This window comes from Oncorhynchus nerka, linkage group LG12 (assembly GCF_034236695.1).
Source record: "Oncorhynchus nerka isolate Pitt River linkage group LG12, Oner_Uvic_2.0, whole genome shotgun sequence".
Classification (NCBI taxonomy): Eukaryota; Metazoa; Chordata; class Actinopteri; order Salmoniformes; family Salmonidae; genus Oncorhynchus; species Oncorhynchus nerka.
Window position 1 is genome coordinate 62,191,282 of NC_088407.1, and position 23,531 is coordinate 62,214,812.

Genomic DNA, 23,531 nt, shown 5'->3' on the forward strand with positions numbered 1-23,531 from the left:
GTCTAAGACAAGATTTCACTTGACCATTTGGGCAGTCACGAAGCACATGCTACCAAATAGTTTTACAGTATTTGAAAAAATAAAATCACTGGTTAAAGATAGCGCATGAACGTCTGTTCAAGTACTCGATTACTGATGCCCATCCCTAGTCTTAAAGGGATGATTTGGGATTATGGCAATGAGGCCCTTTATCTACTTCCCCAGACTCAGATGAACTTGTGGATACCATTTTTAGGTCTCTGCATGCAGTTTGAAGGAAAATGCTAACTAGTGTTAGCTCAATGTCTGGAAGTCTATGGGTATCTGCTAGCAGTCATTGCACCAACGCTAGTTAACATTGGCTCACAAAACTACCTCCAACTTCCTTCCTGCTGGACACAGAGCCATAAAAATGGTATCCCCAAGTTCATCTTACTCTAGGGAAGTAGATAAAGGGCCTCATTGACAAAATCCCATAGTATCCCTTTAAGCATTCGATGTGGCACAGTGTGGAAATTATATTAAAAGTGCAGGAAATGCAGAAAATAATTATCACACTCAACTGAACGACTTGATTAGTGTAGTATTAGCTAGCTACATAGTTGTCTTTGCTGTCTTCGTATCCAAGATAATTGTGTAGTTTAGAGTGTGTAGTCTTAGAGTGATTATCTTAATTTACCGAGGTTAGCTAGCCAGCTATTTTGTCGTCCTTAACGTAGGAGACACTCCTAGCTAGCCAACAGCCAGCCAACGTCTACTGAATAGAACTTTCGCATTCCGGTCGCATTCCGCTTCGCTCCACAGGTAGTATCACATTTTCATTTCATTTCATTACAGTCCCAACGGTGTGATTTGTTTGATCGTAGCTAGCTACAAAGCTAGCTACATAGCCGTCTTTGTTTCAAAGATAATTGTGTAGTCTAGAGCGATTTTCTAGGTTAGCTAGCCAGCTATTGTCGTTCTCCTAACGCAACGTAACGTAACCAACACTGCTAGCTAGCCAGCTAGCCCCCGAATAGCAGCATTGTAGAAACTTCACACTCAACGGAACGACGTGATTAGGGTAGTGTCAACAACGCAGCTAGCCTACCTCAGCAGTACTGTATCATTTTAATCATTTTAGTCAATTAGATTCTTGCTACGTAAGCTTAACTTCCTGAACATTCGAGACGTGTAGTCCACTTGTCATTCCAATCTCCTCTGCATTAGCGTAGCCTCTTCTCTAGCCTGTCAACTATGTGTCTGTCTATCCCTGTTCTCTCCTCTCTGCACAGACCATACAAACGCTCCACACCGCATGGCCGCGGCCACCCTAATCTGGTGGTCCCAGCGCGCACGACCCACGTGGAGTTCCAGGTCTCCGGTAGCCTCTGGAACTGCCGATCTGCGGCCAACAAGGCAGAGTTCATCTCAGCCTATGCCTCCCTCCAGTCCCTCGACTTCTTGGCACTGACGGAAACATGGATCACCACAGACAACACCGCTACTCCTACTGCTCTCTCTTCGTCCGCCCACGTGCTCTCGCATACCCCGAGAGCTTCTGGTCAGCGGGGTGGTGGCACCGGGATCCTCATCTCTCCCAAGTGGTCATTCTCTCTTTCTCCCCTTACCCATCTGTCTATCGCCTCCTTTGAATTCCATGCTATCACAGTTACCAGCCCTTTCAAGCTTAACATCCTTATCATTTATCGCCCTCCAGGTTCCCTCGGAGAGTTCATCAATGAGCTTGATGCCTTGATAAGCTCCTTTCCTGAGGACGGCTCACCTCTCACAGTTCTGGGCGACTTTAACCTCCCCACGTCTACCTTTGACTCATTCCTCTCTGCCTCCTTCTTTCCACTCCTCTCCTCTTTTGACCTCACCCTCTCACCTTCCCCCCCTACTCACAAGGCAGGAAATACGCTCGACCTCATCTTTACTAGATGCTGTTCTTCCACTAACCTCATTGCAACTCCCCTCCAAGTCTCCGACCACTACCTTGTATCCTTTTCCCTCTCGCTCTCATCCAACACTTCCCACACTGCCCCTACTCGGATGGTATCGCGCCGTCCCAACCTTCGCTCTCTCTCCCCCGCTACTCTCTCCTCTTCCATCCTATCATCTCTTCCCTCTGCTCAAACCTTCTCCAACCTATCTCCTGATTCTGCCTCCTCAACCCTCCTCTCCTCCCTTTCTGCATCCTTTGACTCTATGTCCCCTATCCTCCAGGCCGGCTCGGTCCTCCCATCCCGCTCCGTGGCTCGACGACTCATTGCGAGCTCACAGAACAGGGCTCCGGGCAGCCGAGCGGAAATGGAGGAAAACTCGCCTCCCTGCGGACCTGGCATCCTTTCACTCCCTCCTCTCTACATTTTCCTCTTCTGTCGCTGCTGCTAAAGCCACTTTCTACCACTCTAAATTCCAAGCATCTGCCTCTAACCCTAGGAAGCTCTTTGCCACCTTCTCCTCCCTCTTGAATCCTCCTCCCCCTCCCCCCTCCTCCCTCTCTGCAGATGACTTCGTCAACCATTTTGAAAAGAAGGTCGACGACATCCGATCCTCGTTTGCTAAGTCAAACGACACCGCTGGTTCTGCTCACACTGCCCTACCCTGTGCTCTGACCTCTTTCTCCCCTCTCTCTCCAGATGACATCTCGCGTCTTGTGACGGCCGGCCGCCCAACAACCTGCCCGCTTGACCCTATCCCCTCCTCTCTTCTCCAGACCATCTCCGGTGACCTTCTCCCTTACCTCACCTCGCTCATCAACTCATCCCTGACCGCTGGCTACGTCCCTCCCGTCTTCAAGAGAGCGAGAGTTGCACCCCTTCTGAAAAAACCTACACTCGATCCCTCCGATGTCAACAACTACAGACCAGTATCCCTTCTTTCTTTTCTCTCCAAAACTCTTGAACGTGCCGTCCTTGGCCAGCTCTCCCGCTATCTCTCTCAGAATGACCTTCTTGATCCAAATCAGTCAGGTTTCAAGACTAGTCATTCAACTGAGACTGCTCTTCTCTGTATCACGGAGGCACTCCGCACTGCTAAAGCTAACTCTCTCTCCTCTGCTCTCATCCTTCTAGACCTATCGGCTGCCTTCGATACTGTGAACCATCAGATCCTCCTCTCCACCCTCTCCGAGTTGGGCATCTCCGGCGCGGCCCATGCTTGGATTGCGTCCTACCTGACAGGTCGCTCCTACCAGGTGGCGTGGCGAGAATCTGTCTCCTCACCACGCGCTCTCACCACTGGTGTCCCCAGGGCTCTGTTCTAGGCCCTCTCCTATTCTCGCTATACACCAAGTCACTTGGCTCTGTCATAACCTCACATGGTCTCTCCTATCATTGCTATGCAGACGACACACAATTAATCTTCTCCTTTCCCCCTCTGATGACCAGGTGGCGAATCGCATCTCTGCATGTCTGGCAGACATATCAGTGTGGATGACGGATCACCACCTCAAGCTGAACCTCGGCAAGACGGAGCTGCTCTTCCTCCCGGGGAAGGACTGCCCGTTCCATGATCTCGCCATCACGGTTGACAACTCCATTGTGTCCTCCTCCCAGAGCGCTAAGAACCTTGGCGTGATCCTGGACAACACCCTGTCGTTCTCAACTAACATCAAGGCGGTGGCCCGTTCCTGTAGGTTCATGCTCTACAACATCCGCAGAGTACGACCCTGCCTCACACAGGAAACGGCGCAGGTCCTAATCCAGGCACTTGTCATCTCCCGTCTGGATTACTGCAACTCGCTGTTGGCTGGGCTCCCTGCCTGTGCCATTAAACCCCTACAACTCATCCAGAACGCCGCAGCCCGTCTGGTGTTCAACCTTCCCAAGTTCTCTCACGTCACCCCGCTCCTCCGCTCTCTCCACTGGCTTCCAGTTGAAGCTCGCATCCGCTACAAGACCATGGTGCTTGCCTACGGAGCTGTGAGGGGAACGGCACCTCAGTACCTCCAGGCTCTGATCAGGCCCTACACCCAAACAAGGGCACTGCGTTCATCCACCTCTGGCCTGCTCGCCTCCCTACCACTGAGGAAGTACAGTTCCCGCTCAGCCCAGTCAAAACTGTTCGCTGCTCTGGCCCCCCAATGGTGGAACAAACTCCCTCACGACACCAGGACAGCGGAGTCAATCACCACCTTCCGGAGACACCTGAAACCCCACCTCTTTAAGGAATACCTAGGATAGGATAAAGTAATCCTTCTCACCCTCCCCCCCCCTTAAAAGACCTAGATGCACTATTGTAAAGTGGCTGTTCCACTGGATGTCATAAGGTGAAAGCACCAATTTGTAAGTCGCTCTGGATAAGAGCGTCTGCTAAATGACTTAAATGTAAATAATTGCTTGGAGTTGGATTGAACAGTATAAATGGAAAATCACTTTTAAATGTCAACTCGGCAAAAAAAGAAAAGTCCCCTTTTCAGGACCCTGTCTTTCAAAGATTATTCGTAAAAATCCAAATAACTTCACAGATCTTCATTGTAAAGGGTTTAAACACTGTTTCCCATGCTTGTTCAATGAACTATAAACAATTAATGAAAATGCACCTGTGGAATGGTCATTAAGAAACTAACAGCTTACAGACGGTAGGCAATTAAGGTCACAGTTATGAAAACGTAGGACACTAAAGAGGCCTTTCTACTGACTGAAAAACACCAAAAGAAAGATGCCCAGGGTCCCTGCTCATCTGCGTGAACATGCCTTAGGCATACTGCAAGGAGGCATGAGGACTGCAGATGTGCCCAGGGCAATAAATTGCAATGTCCGTACAGCGAGGCGCCTAAGACGACGCTACAGGGAGACAGGACGGACAGCTGATCGTCCTCGCAGTGGCAGATCACATGTAACAACACCTGCACAGGATCGGTACATCCGAACATCACACCTGCAGGACAGGTACAGGATGGCAACAACTGCCCGAGTTACACCAGGAACGCACATTCCCTCCATCAGTGCTCAGACTGTCCGTAATAGGCTGAGAGAGGCTGGACTGAGGGCTTGTAGGCCTGTTGTAAGGCAGGTCCGCACCAGACATCACCGGCAATAATGTCGCCTATGGGCCCAAACCCACCGTTGCTGGACCAGACAGGTCTGGTAAAAAGTGCTCTTCACTGACGAGTCGCCGGTTTGTCTCACCAGGGGTGATGGTCGGATTCACGGTTATCGTTGAAGGAATGAGCGTTATACCGAGGCCTATACTCTGGAGCAGGATCGATTTGGAGGTGGAGGGTCCGTCATGGTCTGGGGCGGTGTGTCACTGCATCCTCGGACTGAGCTTGTTGTCATTGCAGGCAATCTCAACGCTGTGCGTTACAGGGAAGACATCCTCCTCCCTCATGTGGTACCCTTCCTGCAGGCTCATCCTGACAGGACCCTCCAGCATGACAATGCCACCAGCCATACTGCTCGTTCTGTGCGTGATTTCCTGCAAGACAGGAATGTCAGTGTTCTGACATGGCCAGTGAAGAGCCCGGATCTCAATCCCATTGAGCATGTCTGGGACGTGTTGGATCGGAGGGTGAGGGCTAGGGCCATTCCCCCCCCAGAAATGTCTGGGAACTTGCAGGTGCCTTGTTGGAAGAGTTGGGTAACATCTCACAGCAAGAACGGGCAAATCTGGTGCAGTCCGTGAAGAGGAGATGCACTGCAGTACTTAATGCAGCTAGATACTGACATATTTTTTATTTTGAACACCCCTTTGTTCAGGGACACACTATTCCATTTCTGTTAGTCACATGTCTGTGGAACTTGTTCAGTTTGTCTCAGTTCTTGAATCTTATGTTCATACAAATATTTACACATTAAATTTGCTGAAAATAAATGCAGTTGACAGTGAGAGGACATTTCTTTTTCTGCTGAGTTTGTGTTGCCACACTAGGGTCATGAACTACCCAGAAAGCATATTTTTAAATTGTATTTTTCAAAGACAAAATACAATCAAATACCATTATACCATCATTTATTCATTTTTATATTGTGATATAATATTTTGGCACCTAGCAAGAGGCTGTTTTGTAGCACACGTGATGGCAGAGTTTGCAAAACAAATACCCACTGGATTGATGGAAATAACCATAATATCATACTGCCAGGTATTCACAGGCTACTTTGTGTCAGTATTGTTAACTTGCTTGGTAGTGCCCTTTGCTTAGTGGTGTTGCAGACTCTGGGGCCTTTCAGAACAGGTGTATATATAAACTGAGATCATGTGACAGATCATGTGACACTTAAATCCTGCCCCCTACACTCAAGAAGTTTCGTTTTTGTCAAAAAAAAACGCACCCATTTGAAACGGCCTATTTCTCAGGCCCAGAAACTAGAATATGCATATAATTGTCAGATTAGGATAGAAAACACTCTAAAGTTTCCAAAACTGTCAAAATATTGTCTGTGCATGTTCATTACATGAAATCCAAATAAAAATCTATTTAAAATTACAGGTTGTAATGCAACAACTCCCGAGATTAGGCTGGTGTAACGATGTGATGTGAAATGGCTAGCTAGTTAGCGGGGTGCGCGCTAATAGCGTTTCAAACGTCACTCGCTCTGAGACTTGGAGTAGTTGTTCCCCTTGCTCTGCATGGGTAACGCTGCTTCCGAGGGTGGCTTTTGTCGTTGTGTTCCTGGTTTGAGCGAGCAGAGGTACAGAAGCTATACTATTACACTGGCAATACTAAAGTGCCTATAAGAACATCCAATAGTCAAAAGGTATATGAAATACAAATGGTAGAGAGAGAAATAGTCCTATAATAACTACAACCTAAAACTTCTTACCTGGGTTTATTGAAGACTCATGTTAAAAGGAACCACCAGCTTTCATATGTTCTGAGCAAGGAACTTAAAAGTTAGCCTTCTTACATGGCATATATTGAACTTTTACTTTCTTCTCCACCACTTTGTTTTTACATTATTTAAACCAAATTGAACATGTTTCATTATTTATTTGAGGCTAAATTGATTTTATTGATGTATTATATTAAGTTTAATTAAGTGTTCATTCAGTATTGTTGTAATTGTCATCTTACAACAACAACAAAAAAAATTCAAGTCAGATTAATCGGTATCTGATTTTTTTGTCCTCCAATAATTGGTATCGGCGTTGAAAAATCATAATCGGTCGACCCTCTAGTTGAGACTGGTGTTTTGCGGTTACTATTTAAATGAAGACGGCAGTTTGAGGACTTGTGAGGCATCGGTTTCTCAAACTAGACACCCTAATGCACTTGTCCTCTTGCTCAGTTGAGCACCGGGGCCTCCCACTCTTTCTATTCTGGTTAGGAACAGTCTGCCCTGTTCTGTGAAGGGAGTAGTACACAGGGTTGTACGAGATCTTCCGTTTATTGGCAATTTCTCACATGGAATAGCCTTCATTTCTCAGAACAAGAATAGACTGATGAGTTTCAAAAGTAAGTTTTGTTTCAGGCCATTTTGAGCCTGTAATCAAACCCACAAATGCTGACGCTCCAAATACTCAACTAGTCTAAAGAAGGCCAGTTTTATTGCTTCTTTAATCAGAACAGTTTTCAGCTGTGCTTACATAAATTTCAAAAGGGTTTTCTAATGATCAGTTAGCCTATTAAGATGATAAACTTGGATTAGCTAACAACATTCCATTGGAACATAGCAGTGATGGTTGCTGAGAATTGGCCTCTGTACACCTATGTAGATATTCAATTAAAAAACTGCTGTTTCCAACTACAATAGTCCTTTACAACATTAACAATGTCTGCACTGCATTTCTGATCAATTTGATGCATTTTTTATTTATTTTAAAATCACATTTCTTTCAAAAACAAGGTCATTTCTATGTGACCCCAAACTTTGAACAGTAGTGTGTGTGTGTGTGTGTGTATATATATTAGATATATTTTAAATAACAGTTCCCAAATGTGGCTAGTGAATTAAGCATGATGATGCCTTAACTTCTTACGGATCATTGGGATGCTAGTGTCTCACCTCGACAACATCCGGTGAAATTGCAGAGCGCGAAATTCAAATGACAGAAATCGTAATATTAAACATTCATGAAAATACAATTGTCATACATCATTTAAAAGCTTAACTTCTTGTTAATCCAGCCGCGTTGTCAGATTTCAAAAAGGCTTTACGGCGAAAGCACACCATGCGATTATCCGAGGACAGCGCCCGCACACAAAAGCATTACAAGTTTTCCAACCAAGCAGAGGCGTCGCGAAAGACAGAAATAGCGATAAAATAAATCACTTACCTCTGAAGATCATCTGGTTGCAATCACAAGGGTCCCAGTTACATAACAAATGGTCCTTTTGTTCGATAAAGTCCTTCTTTATATCCCCAAGAAATCAGTTTCATTGGCACGCTAGACTTTGTAATCCACCGGTTTCCCTCATTCAAAATGCATAAAAATGAATACCTAAGTTACCAATAAACTTCTTCCAAACATATCAAACAACGTTCCTAATCAATCCTCGGGTACCCTAATATGTAAATAAATTATCAAATTTAAGACGGAGAACACCGGAGACCATTACCGGAGATAAATAACCGAAGTACGCGCACTCAACGGAACACGCAACAAACACTACAGCCAAAATGGGAGCCACGTACTAAAACTACAAATTCTAGCTCATTTTTCAAAAAACGAGCCTGAAACTCTTTCTAAAAACGGTTGACTTATAGTGGAAGCCCTTGGAACTGCAATCTGGGAGGTCTTCCTTTTATGTTCCCATTGACAGGCGTAGTAGTAACCAAGGGTGAGCTGAAATAAAACTAAATCTGGATGGATTGTCCTCTGTTATACTCAGACATTATTTTAACAGTTTTCGAAACTTTAGAGTGTTTTCTATCCAATACTACCAATTATATGCATATCCTAGCTTCTGGGCCTAAGTAACAGGCAATTTACTTTGGGCACCTCATTCATCCAAATTTCTGAATACTGCTCCTTAGCCCGAAGAAGTGTAGAATGTCTCCATTCAGCTGGCGCCTAGCCGAGAACCGAAAGAGTGTGCTTGCACACTCCCTTAAAAAGACTGTAGCTTGGAAAATTAGAAAACAGCCGTTTGTCCATTTAGAGGCGCCGTAGCCAGTCCGAATTAATCGGAGAACAAAAAAACAAAACAAAATTGGTCATTAATTGACGTTTTTGCTTTGAAGATCTACGTCATATAATTTTACATCTAACTAAGATGTTTGGTACTTTGTTTCTCAAAATGTGCATGAAAATGAGTAGTCTCATTGAATGACAAACACTTTATTGAAGAATCCCTACTGTTGACCAATCACCGACAAATATACTCTGGCTACAGCCTTCAGCTTGCTTCTAGAAAAAAATAAATTGTTGCCCTAACAGTCAAAACAAAAAAAACAAAAAAAAATTACGGAAGTCCAAAACGAACAAAAACTACATAATATATGCACAAACTCTTCCAAACTGTTTTGGCTGGGAAGCATGCAGATGCCTTTACCCGCCAATGACAAAATCCAACCCTGTTTGTCGTGCACAGCATTGAGGTACCACATAGTGCGGGCAGCATTTTAGCCATATACTTTTGTGCTAGCTGTCTAGTCTGTTTTATAAATGTGCAACATTGAGCATAAAAATCCATTTATATAAGGAATTGGCATCTCGTTTTCATTCTGAGAAATAAGGCCAGTTGATTTTAACATCTAAACAAGTTATGGTGTTCAAACAGTTGGAGATGGACAGGAGGGTGTATTCATAATAATTCATAGTTCTACCTTGTTAGCAATCGTATAGATCCAAGTTGGCTAGACTTGAAATATAAAAAAGATTAGCTGGCTACTCACTAGCAGGTGTGCTTGAGATGGTTTATGAGACCTGTTTATATTATTTTCTTTAACGCCTGCTATAATACATTTTGTCATTATTCGTGAATGTGCATTACACATGGTTCTGGTTGAATTTGTAACAAAAAAGGGAATTTTCATAGACGGACTTGGAAGCCAGATCAGCAATTTGCACACAAAAAAATTGTTTATCAAATAAATGTGGGTTGAAGGCTTATATTCAGCTTTAGGTATAAATTTAGCAAGCCCCGAATTCATTAGATCATTCACGACTGTTTGAAATGCAGTGTCTTGACCTTTAAATTGTGCAACAATGCATATTTACAGAAAAGACGTTGAGCGAGAGAGAACTATCATGAATCGCCCATAGGATTTAAAAATAATAATAATAATAATAATAATTAAAAATCAGCTTTTTAGGCCATGTAGCCCAGCCTTAATACTACACAACAAGAATGAGGAAGTGATTTGCTGTTTGGGGCAAGTTTCTCCAAAACAAGTGAAACCACAAAAAAAGAAAAAAGGTGTCCGGTCTATACCATGCCATTGACATTTAAATGCATTTTTTCTGCCAGTCTCAATCCGAAAAATCTGTAACAGAATGACTGCAATTGAAGAAATCATAGTAGTCACAAGCCACAGTTGGGTCACCTGCTACTTACTGTCCTCCCTTCCACTATGTTCAGCTAAACACCTTTTTTCTGTCTGGTGGTCAACGCAAGAGTGTGAAAATTCTCTTTCTTTCTATTTATTTTTTATTTAATTTTACCCCTTTTTCTCCCCAATTTCATGGTATCCAATAGTTTTTTAGTAGCTACTATTTTGTCTCATTGCTACAACTCCCGTACGGGCTCGGGAGAGACGAAGGTTGAAAGTCATGCGTCGTCCGATACACAACCCAACCAAGCCCACTGCTTCTTAACACAGCGCGCATCCAACCCAGCCGCACCAATGTGTCGAAGGAAACACCGTGCACCTGGCAACCTTGGTTAGCATGCACTGCGCCCGCCCTGCCACAGGAGTCGCTGGTACGCGATGAGACAAGGATATCCCTGCCGGCCAAGCCCTCCCTAACCCGGACGACGCTAGGCCAATTGTGAGTCACCCCACGGACCTCCCGGTCGCGGCAGAGCCTGGGCGCGAACAAAGGGTCTCTGGTGGCACAGCTGGCGCTGCAGTACAGCACCCTTAACCACTGCGCCACCCGGGAGGCCCTGAAATTCTCTTTCTTTCAACCAGCATCCTCACCCACTGAACACCGGACATTCATGGATGTTGAAAAGTAGTTGAAATTTGTTAAGTCCGCCCTGGCCTTTATTTCAATGTCCACAGATGTAGATTTTTGGTCTGAACCAATAATAGTTCATGTTTCACAAGTTCGGACAGCATAGTACTGTGTCCAGAAGAGCAGTGGTTCTAGGACACTTGGGGGTACTTGGCCTATCCACAAGGGGTACTTGAGAAGACTTGAGAGACCATAAGCTTACTGGTAAAATGCACAGGAGTGGGCTTTCTGGGCAGAGAACAATTCAGTTGGTGGTAACAGTAACTGAAAAAGGTTGAGAACCATTGCAGTAGAGCACACTAAAGTAATGTACAGTGCAATATACTGTCTTGACTATACTCTACTGCACTGTACTCTATTGAGCTGTCCAAACAGGCATACATGATTGAATAAATTGTGTTTTTGTTAAAATAGCCTGGGTGTCAAATAATACCCAAATATGCAAAGGAGGATATTGCATATTGTACCTATTCAGGACACATCATCATAAAGAGAACGACATTCATATCCATAATTACGCATTTCTGTGTAGTACAGATAAGGGACCCATTGTCATTCTGTTACAGGGTGTTGATCCACTCAACTTACTGTAGTTGAATAACCAAAATAGATTTATTTTCTACCCCAAGGTGTCAAGTCACAGCAGACACCCCATTCTTTCTGCAGACATCTTTGAATCTTAATTTGGAGTAGATATTTAACAGAGCTTTTGGAAAACTTGGTCACAAACAGTCAGATTTTATCATTCTGTTACCAAACTCCACATCAGCATTGTTCCAAGTAAATGTGTTTTTGGAAAATGTTCAGTCTAAATTCCATGAATTTGCCCATATTCAAACCCCATAATGGTTAATGTGCCAGTTTCTAGTTGATCAGAAGAGCAAATATTGGCACAAGGTTTTTTGCCACATCTCTTTTTTGAATAAGATTTGCTTATCTGTTGAGTGAAATGAGCTTATTGGATACCTCATTTGAAAGTACTTAATCCATATTGGACATGATACCAGCAGTAAAAGCAACTAGAGGCTTTCAAGGCTAACAATATGAACCAAAGTTGCTCAATAACAAGAGATGGGAGTAAAAGGGCATGATTGTCCTATGCCCAATGTATTCAAAATGTGAATTCTTCCATTGAGTACAAGGTCACACAGACACACAAAGAAACCATAATATATATAGGTGCAAAAGTCAAAACTGATTAGCAAGGGGCTGGGCCACAAACCCTTTCAGGGCCAAACCGGAGCAGCCAACGTAACATTTACTTCACCAGGAAACACCCTAGGCGGGACAACTGGAGCTGTGAAAGTAAACACCTCTTAAGCAGAAAAGAACACTAAGGCAGTGTGGACAGGATGGGTGGGGTAAATCGCATCATGCTTGCCTGCTTGCTTTCAGCCCTAGCTATGCTTTAGACTGGAGGGTGAAAAAGTTTCCCAGTACAACAGGAGCCATGTCCCAGCATGGAAATGAGCCCGGAAGACAAAGCCCTCTCGGGCCATTGGCTCTCCGGAATCCAGCCACTGGCTAGCTGGAGCTCCTGTTTTAGCATGGGCAGACATGGCAGCCTCTGTGTCAGGAACCCTTTATAAACAATCAGTCCTCAAGGAGAGAAAACAGAACATGACAAACCAGCCTTTAAGGGCACACTACACCTGACCTGTATCTGTAATATGTGTCAGTAATACCGTGTTCAGAAATAACAGCAGTAAACTTCTTTTTAGTCTGCTAATGTTTCAGTAGGATATATTCTTGAACAGGCCAAAACATGGACAATTTAAGTCTTGCAAATAAACCCAACAGAGATACTGAGAGGAAGACATTGATAACCAGCCATTACATCCCTCAGTATCCAGGTTACGCCATGAGGCTTACTGCAGCGCCTCTCTGAAGCCAGAGGCTGATAAGGTATCTCAGCAGTCAGCCCTGTGGGTGCCAACAAATAGAACCACCACCCCTTCAAGCCATATCTGGAATAAGATTCACAAGAGAAGGCTGCCATTCACACACACACAGTCCTAACTGACCAATCACTACTGGGGTGTATTAATTACGGCGAATCTGTTTCTTAAATGGTGGCAAACAGGGAAGAACCTAACTAAATTTGTCAAATAGAAACGCTTGTTTTAGTTGCAAAACTTCTTTGGACTAATAATTACAGCCCTAAAGTAAGGAAAAGGACCAGGGGTCTGGACATATATCGCCTACTGCAAAAATACCTCATATGGCTGCAACATAAGGACAGCATTTACCAAATGTCATGCAATACAGATTTTGTAGATGGCCCCTGTCAACACAAGTTGCTGGGTAATGAATAAGAGCACTTGGGGGATTTTATCCAGTTAAAATGTTAGACATGACAAGCAGAGATCATCTTCAAAATACTGGAGTAGCCTAGCTAGTTAAACACAAACCTCAAGGATCACTCATTCTTCACAACAGCTACAGATGGTGGGAGAGAAATGCACACTGATGTGAGGCTCACAACAATCATTGTATTAGACAATTAGAGATCACATGATAAGCCTAATAAACATTTAGGCGCAGATGACTGGGACAATTCAAAACAGTCACCCCTCCACCCATTAAAACAGTGTAATGATGTGAATGTAACCAGCTAGCTAATAAAACTATTCTACAGGTAAAATAGTAATTTCCTTTACCCACAAAACTGCCTACAATGGGTGTTTTGGGCCATGCTTAATATGAGAACAGGCTCTGTTCTAAGCAAGACTCCCCTAGCTGGTATTGCATAAGGCCTAGCCCCTGGGTTAATCAGTTCTGTTTCAAGGTGATGAAATGTTCAGTCTCTGCTAGCATGCCTTCCATGTCCTTGCACGTAAGTTTGCAAGCAGCACTTGTGGTTAGATATTGTTCTGCTATTATCTTACTAACCATAATGTATTATCTATACTGAACAAAAACAACAATTCAATATTTTACTGAAAAACAGTTCATAAGTCAACTTAAATAAATGAATTAGGCCTAAATCTATGGATTTCATTTGACTGGGAATACAGATATGCAAAAAAGGTAGGAGCATGGATGATTAAACCAGTTAGTATCTGGTGTGACCACCATTTGCCTCATGCAGCGCGGCATCTTCGCATAGAGTTGATCAGCCGGTTGATTGTGACCTGTGGAGTGTTGTCCCACTCCTCTTCAATAGCTGTGCGAAGTTGCTGGATATTGGCAGGAACATGCGGTCGCACACGTTGATCCGGAGCGTCCCAAACATGCTCAATGGGTGACATGTCTGGTGAATATGCAGGTCATGGAAGAACTGGGACATTTTCAGCTTCCATGCGACGTGGGGCAGTGCATTATCATGCTGAAACATGAGGTGGCAGCGATGAATGGCATGAATGGGCCTCAGATCACTTCACGGTATCGCTGTGCATTCAAAATTGCCATTGATAAAATGCAATTGTGTTTGTCTGTAGCTTTTGTCTGCCCATACCCCCACCATGGGATACTCGGTTCACAGCATTGACATTAGCAAACCGCTCGCCCACACGATGACATACATGTGGTCTGTGTTTATGAGGCTGGTTGGAGAGCTTATGGTAGAGAAATTAACATTAAGCTCCCAGGCAACAGCTCTGGTGGACATTCCTGCAGTCAGAATGCCAGTTGCCCACGCCCTCAAAACATGAGATGTGTGAAAAAAACTGCATATTTTAGAGTGGCCTGCATATTTTAGAGTGGCCTTTTGTCCCCAACACAAGGTGCATCTTTATGTAATACATGTATCACTAACCACTTTAAACTATGCCACTTTTATGTTTACATACCCTACATTACTCATCTCATATGTATATACTGTACTCGATACCATCTACTGCATCTTGCCTATGCCGTTCGGTACCATCACTCATTCATATCTTTATGTGCATATTCTTTATCCCTTTACACTTGTGTGTATAAGGTAGCAGTTGTGGAATTGTTAGGTTAGATTACTCGTCGGTTACTACTGCATTGTCGGAACTAGAAGCACAAGCATTTCGCTACACTCGCATGAACATCTGCTAACCATGTGTGTGACAAATACAACTTAATTTGTAGTGAGCATGCCATTTAATCACCTTGATATGCCACACCTGTCTGGTGGATCACATCTTGGCAAAGAAGAAACGCAAATTAATTTTAGCAAATTTGAGAGAAAAAAGCTTTTTGTGCGTTTGGAACATTTCTGGGTTCTTTTGTTTCAACTCATGAAACAAGGAACCAAAACTTTGCATGTTGCGTTTAGATATTTGTTCAGTGTAACTTGCTAGCAACGTACATCAATGGTGGACACGATACTGACGGGAGGGCTTTGGTAAGGCCTTGCTTTGGATACCAACTGGTTAGTTACAAAGCCGTACTGTCATTATTTGACTAGGGGCGCACATGTTTGTGTGTAACGTTAATAATGAATAGTTAACCACTCCGGCTTTTCCAATGAAGCCTACCTTACTTTAGCCACAAACGAAGTACGCCATCTTTTTGGGTCAGGGCGTTCAGCTAGCTAGGTAGTTTGCTGTCCAAGGTAAACTAGCTAGCCAGCCAGCAATAAATAAATGAAGTGAATAACGTTACGTTAGCCAGTTCCATCTGTGTCAACGTGCTACAAATCATGACACTTGCGGGAAAACTTGTCTGGTCAGTGAGTGACGTCTCGATACGCACGGACATAGTTTTTATATTATAAAACAGGTGAAATACTGGAAACAAAATCATTTGTAGTTTACAAATAACGTTCCCAAAACTGCTACTAACCCAGGAGTACAGCACCTGAGAAGCCAATCCCAACAAAAAGGCCTCGCCTAGTCACCCAGCCCTGTCCTGAAATCTGACCCGCTCTTGCGTCCCGATTTTCCGGCAGTGCGTTGGGGCTAGTGCCAGGCCCAGATTACTGTTTCATCTAAGCACAGCCTTGCGTGACTAGCTCGTTTTAAAATAATAATCATGTATGAGAAAATGCAATGTACATACCCTGAGGTGTTTTAGTGCCGCAGTTTCCTAAATGTTGAAATTAAATGGAGAGTTCCCCAGAGCAGCACAACTCAACGCTGCCTGTGTATCTTGTTTCGCGGGGGCGGGTCGATGTGTCTCAGCACACAGCGTAAAATTCAACTAAGAGAGGACTGGAGATGAGGATATAGGAAAGGCAGGGCCTTCTTCTCTGATAGGGGTTTTGAAGCAACGTGGGTGTTTAAAATGTGGGCCCCTCCCTTGCCCCGCTCCAAGTTAATAATAGACACTTAGAAAATATAGAAATGTTTTATTTAAATATTACAGATTAACATTGAGAAAACAAATACTACATATCTAACAACGTCATTGAATATCATTATAGAAGATATAGTCAAACAGCATCACTCATAAGTCCACAAGCTCCCTTAAAATTCCTCTCTCCTCACCCTTTGACATCCCTTTCCCCATCCGACTCATTCTTCCTCTGTCTCCATGGACACAGGCTCTCCTATGACCTGCAGCTCTGCTTCATAGTGTCTCTTCAGGCCCTTCAGATAGATGCGTAGGCTGTCAGGGTCCAGCCTGGAGTTCCTGGCTGTCTGCAGGAGCCGAGTGGCCAGGTGGTACACTGCTCTCTGCCGTTGCGTTTCCGGATCACTGTGGTGCTTGGCCTGAGTTAGGGTTGGAGGAAGACGACAGGTTGACGGACCATCAGGGACTAGAGAATAAGATGATGGATAGTAAGTTAGATCTAAATAATGATACTGGAAAGCATACCAAAAGCATGGCCTACTGGAAAAGCATACCAAGAGCTGTTGGCTGACTTTAGAGCTAATCGCCTTTGCTTCTTGGATTATGGTTGAAGGCAGTGCAGTCATCTCCGCAGCCCTCAGACCTGAACGTTGAACATTACAGTACGTACACCTTATACAATTAAGGTGAATGATTGAGATGGGACAATGTTAAGTGTCTGATTGTATTTCCTTACCGTAGTTTCTTTCCTCAGAGCTTCCACGGCTCAGCAGGAAGGTATAGATGACACGCTCTGTACCCGTGTCACCAGTGCGGGTGTGCTGAACCTCCATGTGCTGGTTTTCCACATTGGGGTACAATGTCTCCAACTCACATAGTTCCAGGAAGTGTGTGGCGAACAGCGTGAACGCCTGGGACCAGCAGGTAAACAGCTGAGCACACATTTATCTTATGATAGATTGTGAACTGAGCAGGAAGTCAAAGAAAAGAAAGGCCTCCATGATTCATACACAAAAATACAATTAATCACATATTGTTTCAGACAGGAGAGAGGCACTGTGCTGGTTGGCCACACCGTACCTACCCTGAGGCTAAGGAGGAATTCGCAGACAGAGTGACAGATGCCGACACCCTCCTCAGCACTAGTACCACGCCCAAGCTCGTCTATGATAATGAGAGACCTATCACTCACATTATGGATTAAATATGAGACCTTGGGAGTACAAAGAAATGAATCAGAATTACTTTGCGGTATTTCGAAAATACATACAAAACCACTAAGTGGCAAATATCTATGGGAAATGTACCTCCTTCATTTCCACCATAAAGGTTGAGGAGTTGGTCTCAAAGTCGTCATCCACCCCGATTCTGGTGAAAATCTGGTCAGCAATGCGGAAGGAGGCATACTCAGCAGGGACAAAGGAGCCTAGATCAGATTCATTATATAAGTAGCCTGTGAGTAAGCCTGTTGAATGGTTACAACACTGAAAATTAAGTTAATTATATAACTACATTCCATTTTAAATTAATTTAGTAGTTTCCCACCTATCTGAGCCATGATCTGGCACAGCGCCACCTGTTTGAGGTAGGTGGACTTGCCGCTCATGTTGGGCCCAGTGATGATGACAAAGTTGCTGCCCTCAGAGATGTAGCTGTTGTTGGACACGGGCTGCTGGCCAACGATGCGCTCCAGAATGGGGTGACGACCCTGCTTGATGGCCAGTGTGTCTGTGAACTCAGGACGCACTGCAGGCACAGAGAAGGAAAACAACTTTAGGAAGAACACAATACAAATTCATAATTACATGGTTAGTAAATAAATGTTTTACTCAGTGTTGAATTGCTGTGGATGACATTCAGTTGGGTTTGTTATTTTATCACACATTTTATGAGAAAATTCAAAACACTTCTAGCATGCAGACGAAACAGACATCTACAGTAGTCGTGTCATGCAGAAAGATTGGTCTGGTCAAATACAGTAATGGTTTCTTGACCAGGGTAATCTGAGAGTGAGATGACAGACAGAGAAGGCCGACAGTCAGCACGTGTCCCTCCAGAGATCTTGTTTCAGACAGCTGTGGGCCATTGGTCACCACCCACATGGTTATGGGAGCTGCTGCCCAGACAACTTAAGCTAGCAGGGCAACCAATGTTAAATAGAGAGCAGATCACAGCAGCCTCTTCGTCACTTATAGAAGAGAACAGAGGGTGCTGCTGCTGACACACTATTTACTCATGCTGCTATGAGAGATGGATGAGTGGGTGGGTTTCTTCAGATACTGTCTAGACTCAGAGCGAGGTCAAACCACTCCAGGGATAGCTTGAATCTGACTGAATTTGAGCAACACATTTTTTGCAGATATGTAGGCAGGAAATTAATAATTGATTTACATTTAACTTTCCTGCTTGATTTACCATAGTCTGAGATGGTGCATGCATTGGCTAGTGACAGCAGCATGTCTAGCATGGACACAGCATCGGACAGTTTGTAAAGACAGTGGATATGCTCATGAACTGTATTCAGCAGCTGACACACCACCCTGGAAAGAGATAGGTGGAAACAGGACAAAATTATCTACAATGCCAAACGCAATAGCCCCATCTACTGGGTAAACAATATTAAGTCAATCCAACTTCCCTCAAATACATTTTATGACACATGATCATAACAGAAATAAAGGGTAGGTTTGACAGACAGATCAAAGCAAAGAATACATATTTTTATGTACACATTATACACTGAAAATGTAGCCTGATAATTGTGAGACTGAAGCTGCTCTTTACTCACACATAGGACATGTGAAATATTTCCCTCAGGGCCTCATCACAGCGATCATTCATCTTCATCAGGTCTGCTGTGGTGAAGCTGTAGTTGTTCTTGTGCTTCGTCACCTGAGGAAAGTGTGAATAAAAACACAGCAAGAATATGAAAATATATTACTATGGAGAATTCCTGAACAAGTTTTAGTGTAATATAGAGCCAAAGCAATTGACAGGTACAACAATTTTAAACCATGAACATGAAGCTATATGACACTTTGTAATGGGTTCTCACTTAAAGCTCTGTATACCCCATTCACCATTGCCACAGTCCAGCATTGTCAGGTACAGAGGTGTTCATCAAATAAGTTATTACCTTGATGAAGTCAGCTGGGAGTACCCCATCAGGTAAAGCTACCCCCTCCAGTTTCATCTGGATGAAGAAGCCTCGAGCTGTGCTGAAGCTGGTGCGTATCGGCAAGCCATACTTCTCCCCCACCTGGTCAACCAGCCCTGTGCATCAACATGGGTCATTATGTAATTCCCACCAGGAAAGATTGACTGTAGGCTACACATAACACATCAAAGTGTTTGAAATCAATTAGGCATAATCCGATAAGAGATTATACATTTGCATATCCCTTTAAGACATCATAACCATCTAGTGAACACCTGCAATGTCATCCACAATCTCAGTGTAGGCTCGCCGGGCAATGTCCAGGAACTCGTTGATGTTGGGGCGCACAGCGTAGCACTTCTGTGTGCGCATGTTGAGGCTCCCCTTCATGTAGCTGGTGTCATCATTAATCACTGACTTGATCTGCTCCAGGATCATGTCAAACCTGAGAACATAACAGGATCAATGGAGGCAATGTGCCTGAGAGGTGTTCTATCGAGAGGCTTGTTAATGGAAAACCCAATCCCTTTAGTGATTATGTACCTGTTGTCCTCCAGTGAGCTGCTGTAAGCCTTCAGCAGAGCAGTGTTACAGTTCTTCAGCACCATCTGTTTACACAATACTGGTAATAAAAAGGCACATGGTACAACAGTAATGATTTTGAATATATTATAAGGACACCGAGCACTTACCCTCAGTGGTGGTACCAACTCCAGAGTATGCTTCAGCTGAATCACATGTGTAATCTTTGACTCTGCAACTTGAACCTTCATTGAGAAGAAAATTGACAGATTCTAACATTCCTCTCACTGTTCCATCATTATGGCTCTGACAACTCTTATCTTCAGGAAACCATTTTTTAAAAATCTATATGTACCGTTTCCTGCTTGGGGATCTGGACAAGAACAGAGAGCAGTTGGTCTATATCCAGAAAATGTCCAATGGCTGCAGTCACAGTAGAAATGAGCAAAGGAAATACACAAGTTCACACTAATCTGTACAGAACTGTCAATCAATATTGAAAACCTATCACTGTAATATAAGGTAATGCAGTTAGTAGCTGTTACTAACCATTCTTTAAGCCAAAGAAGAGCTCCTCATCCTGTAACAGCTCTTGAATGGTGTCTAGACGTATGTTTATGGTATCGACATCCAGCAAGGGCTCTAGAATGTTAGAGCGCAGCCTCCTTCCCCCACCAGGGGTTTTGGTGTAGTTCAGAACCCCTAACAGGGTATGTTCACTCCTGCACACACACACACTAGACGTCACATACTCTCTTGATGTATTGACCATGTTTGAAATACTGATAAGTGAGACAGTTTCACATCCTTCTGCCAAGCCACCATACCTGTGGTCCCTGTTGTTGACAACCAGCTCCAGGTTAGTGGCAGACGCTGAGTCGATCATGGCAGTATGCTCACTCCCTTTGAAGCTTACTTTCAGTGACTTTGGTGCATAAATGGAGTTCTGAATGAACTCAAAGTATTTCAGTAAAGCAGCCGCAGCTGCCAGGCAATAGTATCTGGGGATGAACACTGCAGTTTACTGGACGGGTTATTCTGCCTGATTGATTATTATGAAGTGACAGACTATTATTGTTGTGCTCTCTGAGCCCAGTGACATACTTAGCTTGCACCTCCATAATAACAGTGCTGTACTCTGGTGCAGACAGTTGCTGGATGTATTCCAGCCCTTTTCTCTCATTGAAGTACTTTCTCTGGATTGCAGTGAAAGCTACTGACTGAAACATAAAGAAGGTTAGGCAACAAATAACACATAAGACAAAGTCTCACTTCAGCAGTATAGACAGACCACCTTGACTCAGCACCTGAAAGTTTTCTGTGATTAGGCTGTATAGCTTGGTCCCTTTGCCTTTCTCACTGGCAGTGTCTGGCATCAGTATCTCGAGTGGCACCAGGATGTGAAGCTTGGTGATAACCTGGTAGTGGATCAGAGAAGTTTAACGCTCATTTAGTACACTGAGATAACCATGCACTTAGCTAGGCTGCACGGAGATGGATTTGCCTGTCTCTCCCTGTTCTGAGATACTGAAGACAGTAAACCAATTCAGCCAGTTTGTTTATTATGGTCTACCTTGGCATAGGTCCCAGTGTCTGCAAACTGATAGAGGACCAGCTCTGGGCATTTCAGGTTGATACTGGCCATGCCAATCTCCCCCCTGGCCAACCCACGCCCTTCTACCACCGCCACAATCACAGAGGCAGCAGTGGTCGATGTCACAGAGGAGCAGCTAGTGGTCACTGCAGGGATGGAGAGAGCGGAATAATTAAACTCTCAAACTGAGACAGCCCAGTGAAAAACAACTCAGTTGCGTGTGTCTTTATGGCTTTTACCAGAGGGTTCAGTCTGTGGCGTCCATGCAGGGTGTATGCCTAGAGCCCCAGCTAAGCCTGGGGTCCTCCCAAGTCTGGGGGTCCCCCCCATGAGTCTGGGGGTCCCACAGAATGAGGAGCCACTGGATGGTGGGACAGATGAACTTGTCCTTCCCCCTCTGAAGCTGTGAATCACTTGACCAGAGTCAAAGAAAGAGGCCATCAACTTGTAGACTACAACTCAATCTAAATAAGCCTGCCTGGCTAAGTGCTTTGTAGCCTAGATAATAAAACATATGAACATGTGTATAAGCCTTATTTAGAGAATTTGGCAGTCCTTAACTTTGCCAACATGATTTCCATTTCATCAGAATCGTTAGCTTTGCTATCTAGCATGCTTGTTTACATAGCTAACGTTAAATAACTTCTGCAGACCTACCTCTTGTGAGCAGCCCTGCAGATGTTGATCCACGACCGAGTGACACAGGCCCACTTTGTCCGCCTCGATGATCCAAAGGTGACAGCACCGAGCTTCTTCCGGAGTCCGTGGTGTTGCCAGGTGTCAACTCCTCTGTGCTACTTCGAAGCATTTAAAGAGTTTTGATGGTGATTCGGCACAGAAATTTAGAGAAATTATAATAAATGTAGGACACGTCAGTTTGTTAACCTCAAGGAAGCGCTCGTGTATAACTTTCCCGCCACGTCAGGTGAATGGGCGCGAGTCAGCTAACTTATTCAGCGCACGAGCGTAATACCAGGCACAGTTCACACACACACACTAAGCTGCATTTGTAATTGTAAAGCAAACATTAATGGTGCTTCCACAACAACTGGGATCTTGGGGAAAAAACCTAGGTCAAATCATCTTGCCATTGATACTCAGGTCGGAAAGTCGGGAGTTCCCCGTTCATGCCTTTTCAGAATATTTTCCCCAGTCGGAACTAGTTTATTTCCGAGTTTCCAGCTGTATTAAACGCACTGAAGTCGGAGAAGACCGAGTTCCCAGTTGATATGAACGCAGCAGTAGACCAGCCCCGGCTGCTATATCACATTGGTATTTACGGGAGAGCAACCCCCTTAAATAGACCGGAAAAGACTATTTTTTCCTAATGGTAAACGGCCTGAGTTACCTATCTTCATTTATCCACCATCTTCGGTAGCATTTCGCCAGGTTGGTTGTGCTACACGTCTAGGTGGGTGTAGATTAAGTGGCGAAGAGTTCACAACACCAGAGAACAAGATATCGGAACAAACAGAACAATATACATATTTTGTTTGTTTTAAAGGATGGACCCCAACATTATGTGATTGCGTTTAGAGGGTAGAGCACTAATATTGGAAGACCTCATCTAAAAATTCTTCCTATTATATACAGTACATTCAGAAAGTATTCAGATCCCTTGACTTTTTCCACATATTGTTACGTTAGAGCCTTATTCTAAAATATTTGTTCTCCTCTCATAATCTACACAAAATAATCCATAATGAAAAAGCAAAACAATTTTTTTGTATTTTGTTTTATAAAATATAAACGGATTACATATTTACAAAAGTATTCAGACCCCTTACTCAGGACTTTGTTGAATCACCTTTGGCAGCGATTACAGCCTCGAGTCTTCTAGGGTATGATGCTACAAATCAAATCAAAGTTAATTTGTCACGTGCGCCGAATGCTTACTTACGGGCTCTAACCAACATTGGAAAAAAGACGGTGGAAAATAACAGTAGCTAGGCTATATACAGGCACTGGTTAGTCGGGCTGATTGAGGTAGTATGTACATGTAGATGGTGGTTAAAG

At 43.9% G+C, this 23,531-nt stretch overlaps 2 protein-coding genes across 4 annotated transcripts in view; both read right to left on the reverse strand.

Moving 5' to 3' along the window:
* The window catches only part of ktn1 (kinectin 1), a 36,100-nt gene extending 19,922 nt beyond the window's left edge, over window positions 1–16,178 (reverse strand). Inside the window, exon 1 of one of the 3 annotated variants that reach the window (XM_029675460.2) lies at window positions 16,009–16,178. The gene's annotated coding sequence lies outside the window, so the exon portion shown is untranslated. The remainder of the gene's footprint in view (window positions 1–16,008) is intronic. The other 2 variants (XM_029675459.2, XM_029675463.2) reach the window with 2 other exon arrangements.
* A 99-nt stretch (window positions 16,179–16,277) lies between these two features.
* Window positions 16,278–22,357, reverse strand: msh4 (mutS homolog 4; the record flags this gene model as incomplete). Its single annotated transcript, XM_029675464.2, is given in 21 exon segments — window positions 16,278–16,661; window positions 16,797–16,885; window positions 16,979–17,153; window positions 17,327–17,455; window positions 17,550–17,668; window positions 17,788–17,988; window positions 18,658–18,782; window positions 19,031–19,134; window positions 19,379–19,515; window positions 19,675–19,844; window positions 19,943–20,007; window positions 20,092–20,166; window positions 20,277–20,344; window positions 20,471–20,643; window positions 20,749–20,922; window positions 21,026–21,141; window positions 21,229–21,339; window positions 21,495–21,661; window positions 21,755–21,928; window positions 22,173–22,323; window positions 22,325–22,357. Coding segments are annotated over 21 exon segments (2,754 nt in total), but the record flags the coding sequence as incomplete, so codon positions are not given.
* Between the last annotated feature and the right edge of the window lie 1,174 nt (window positions 22,358–23,531).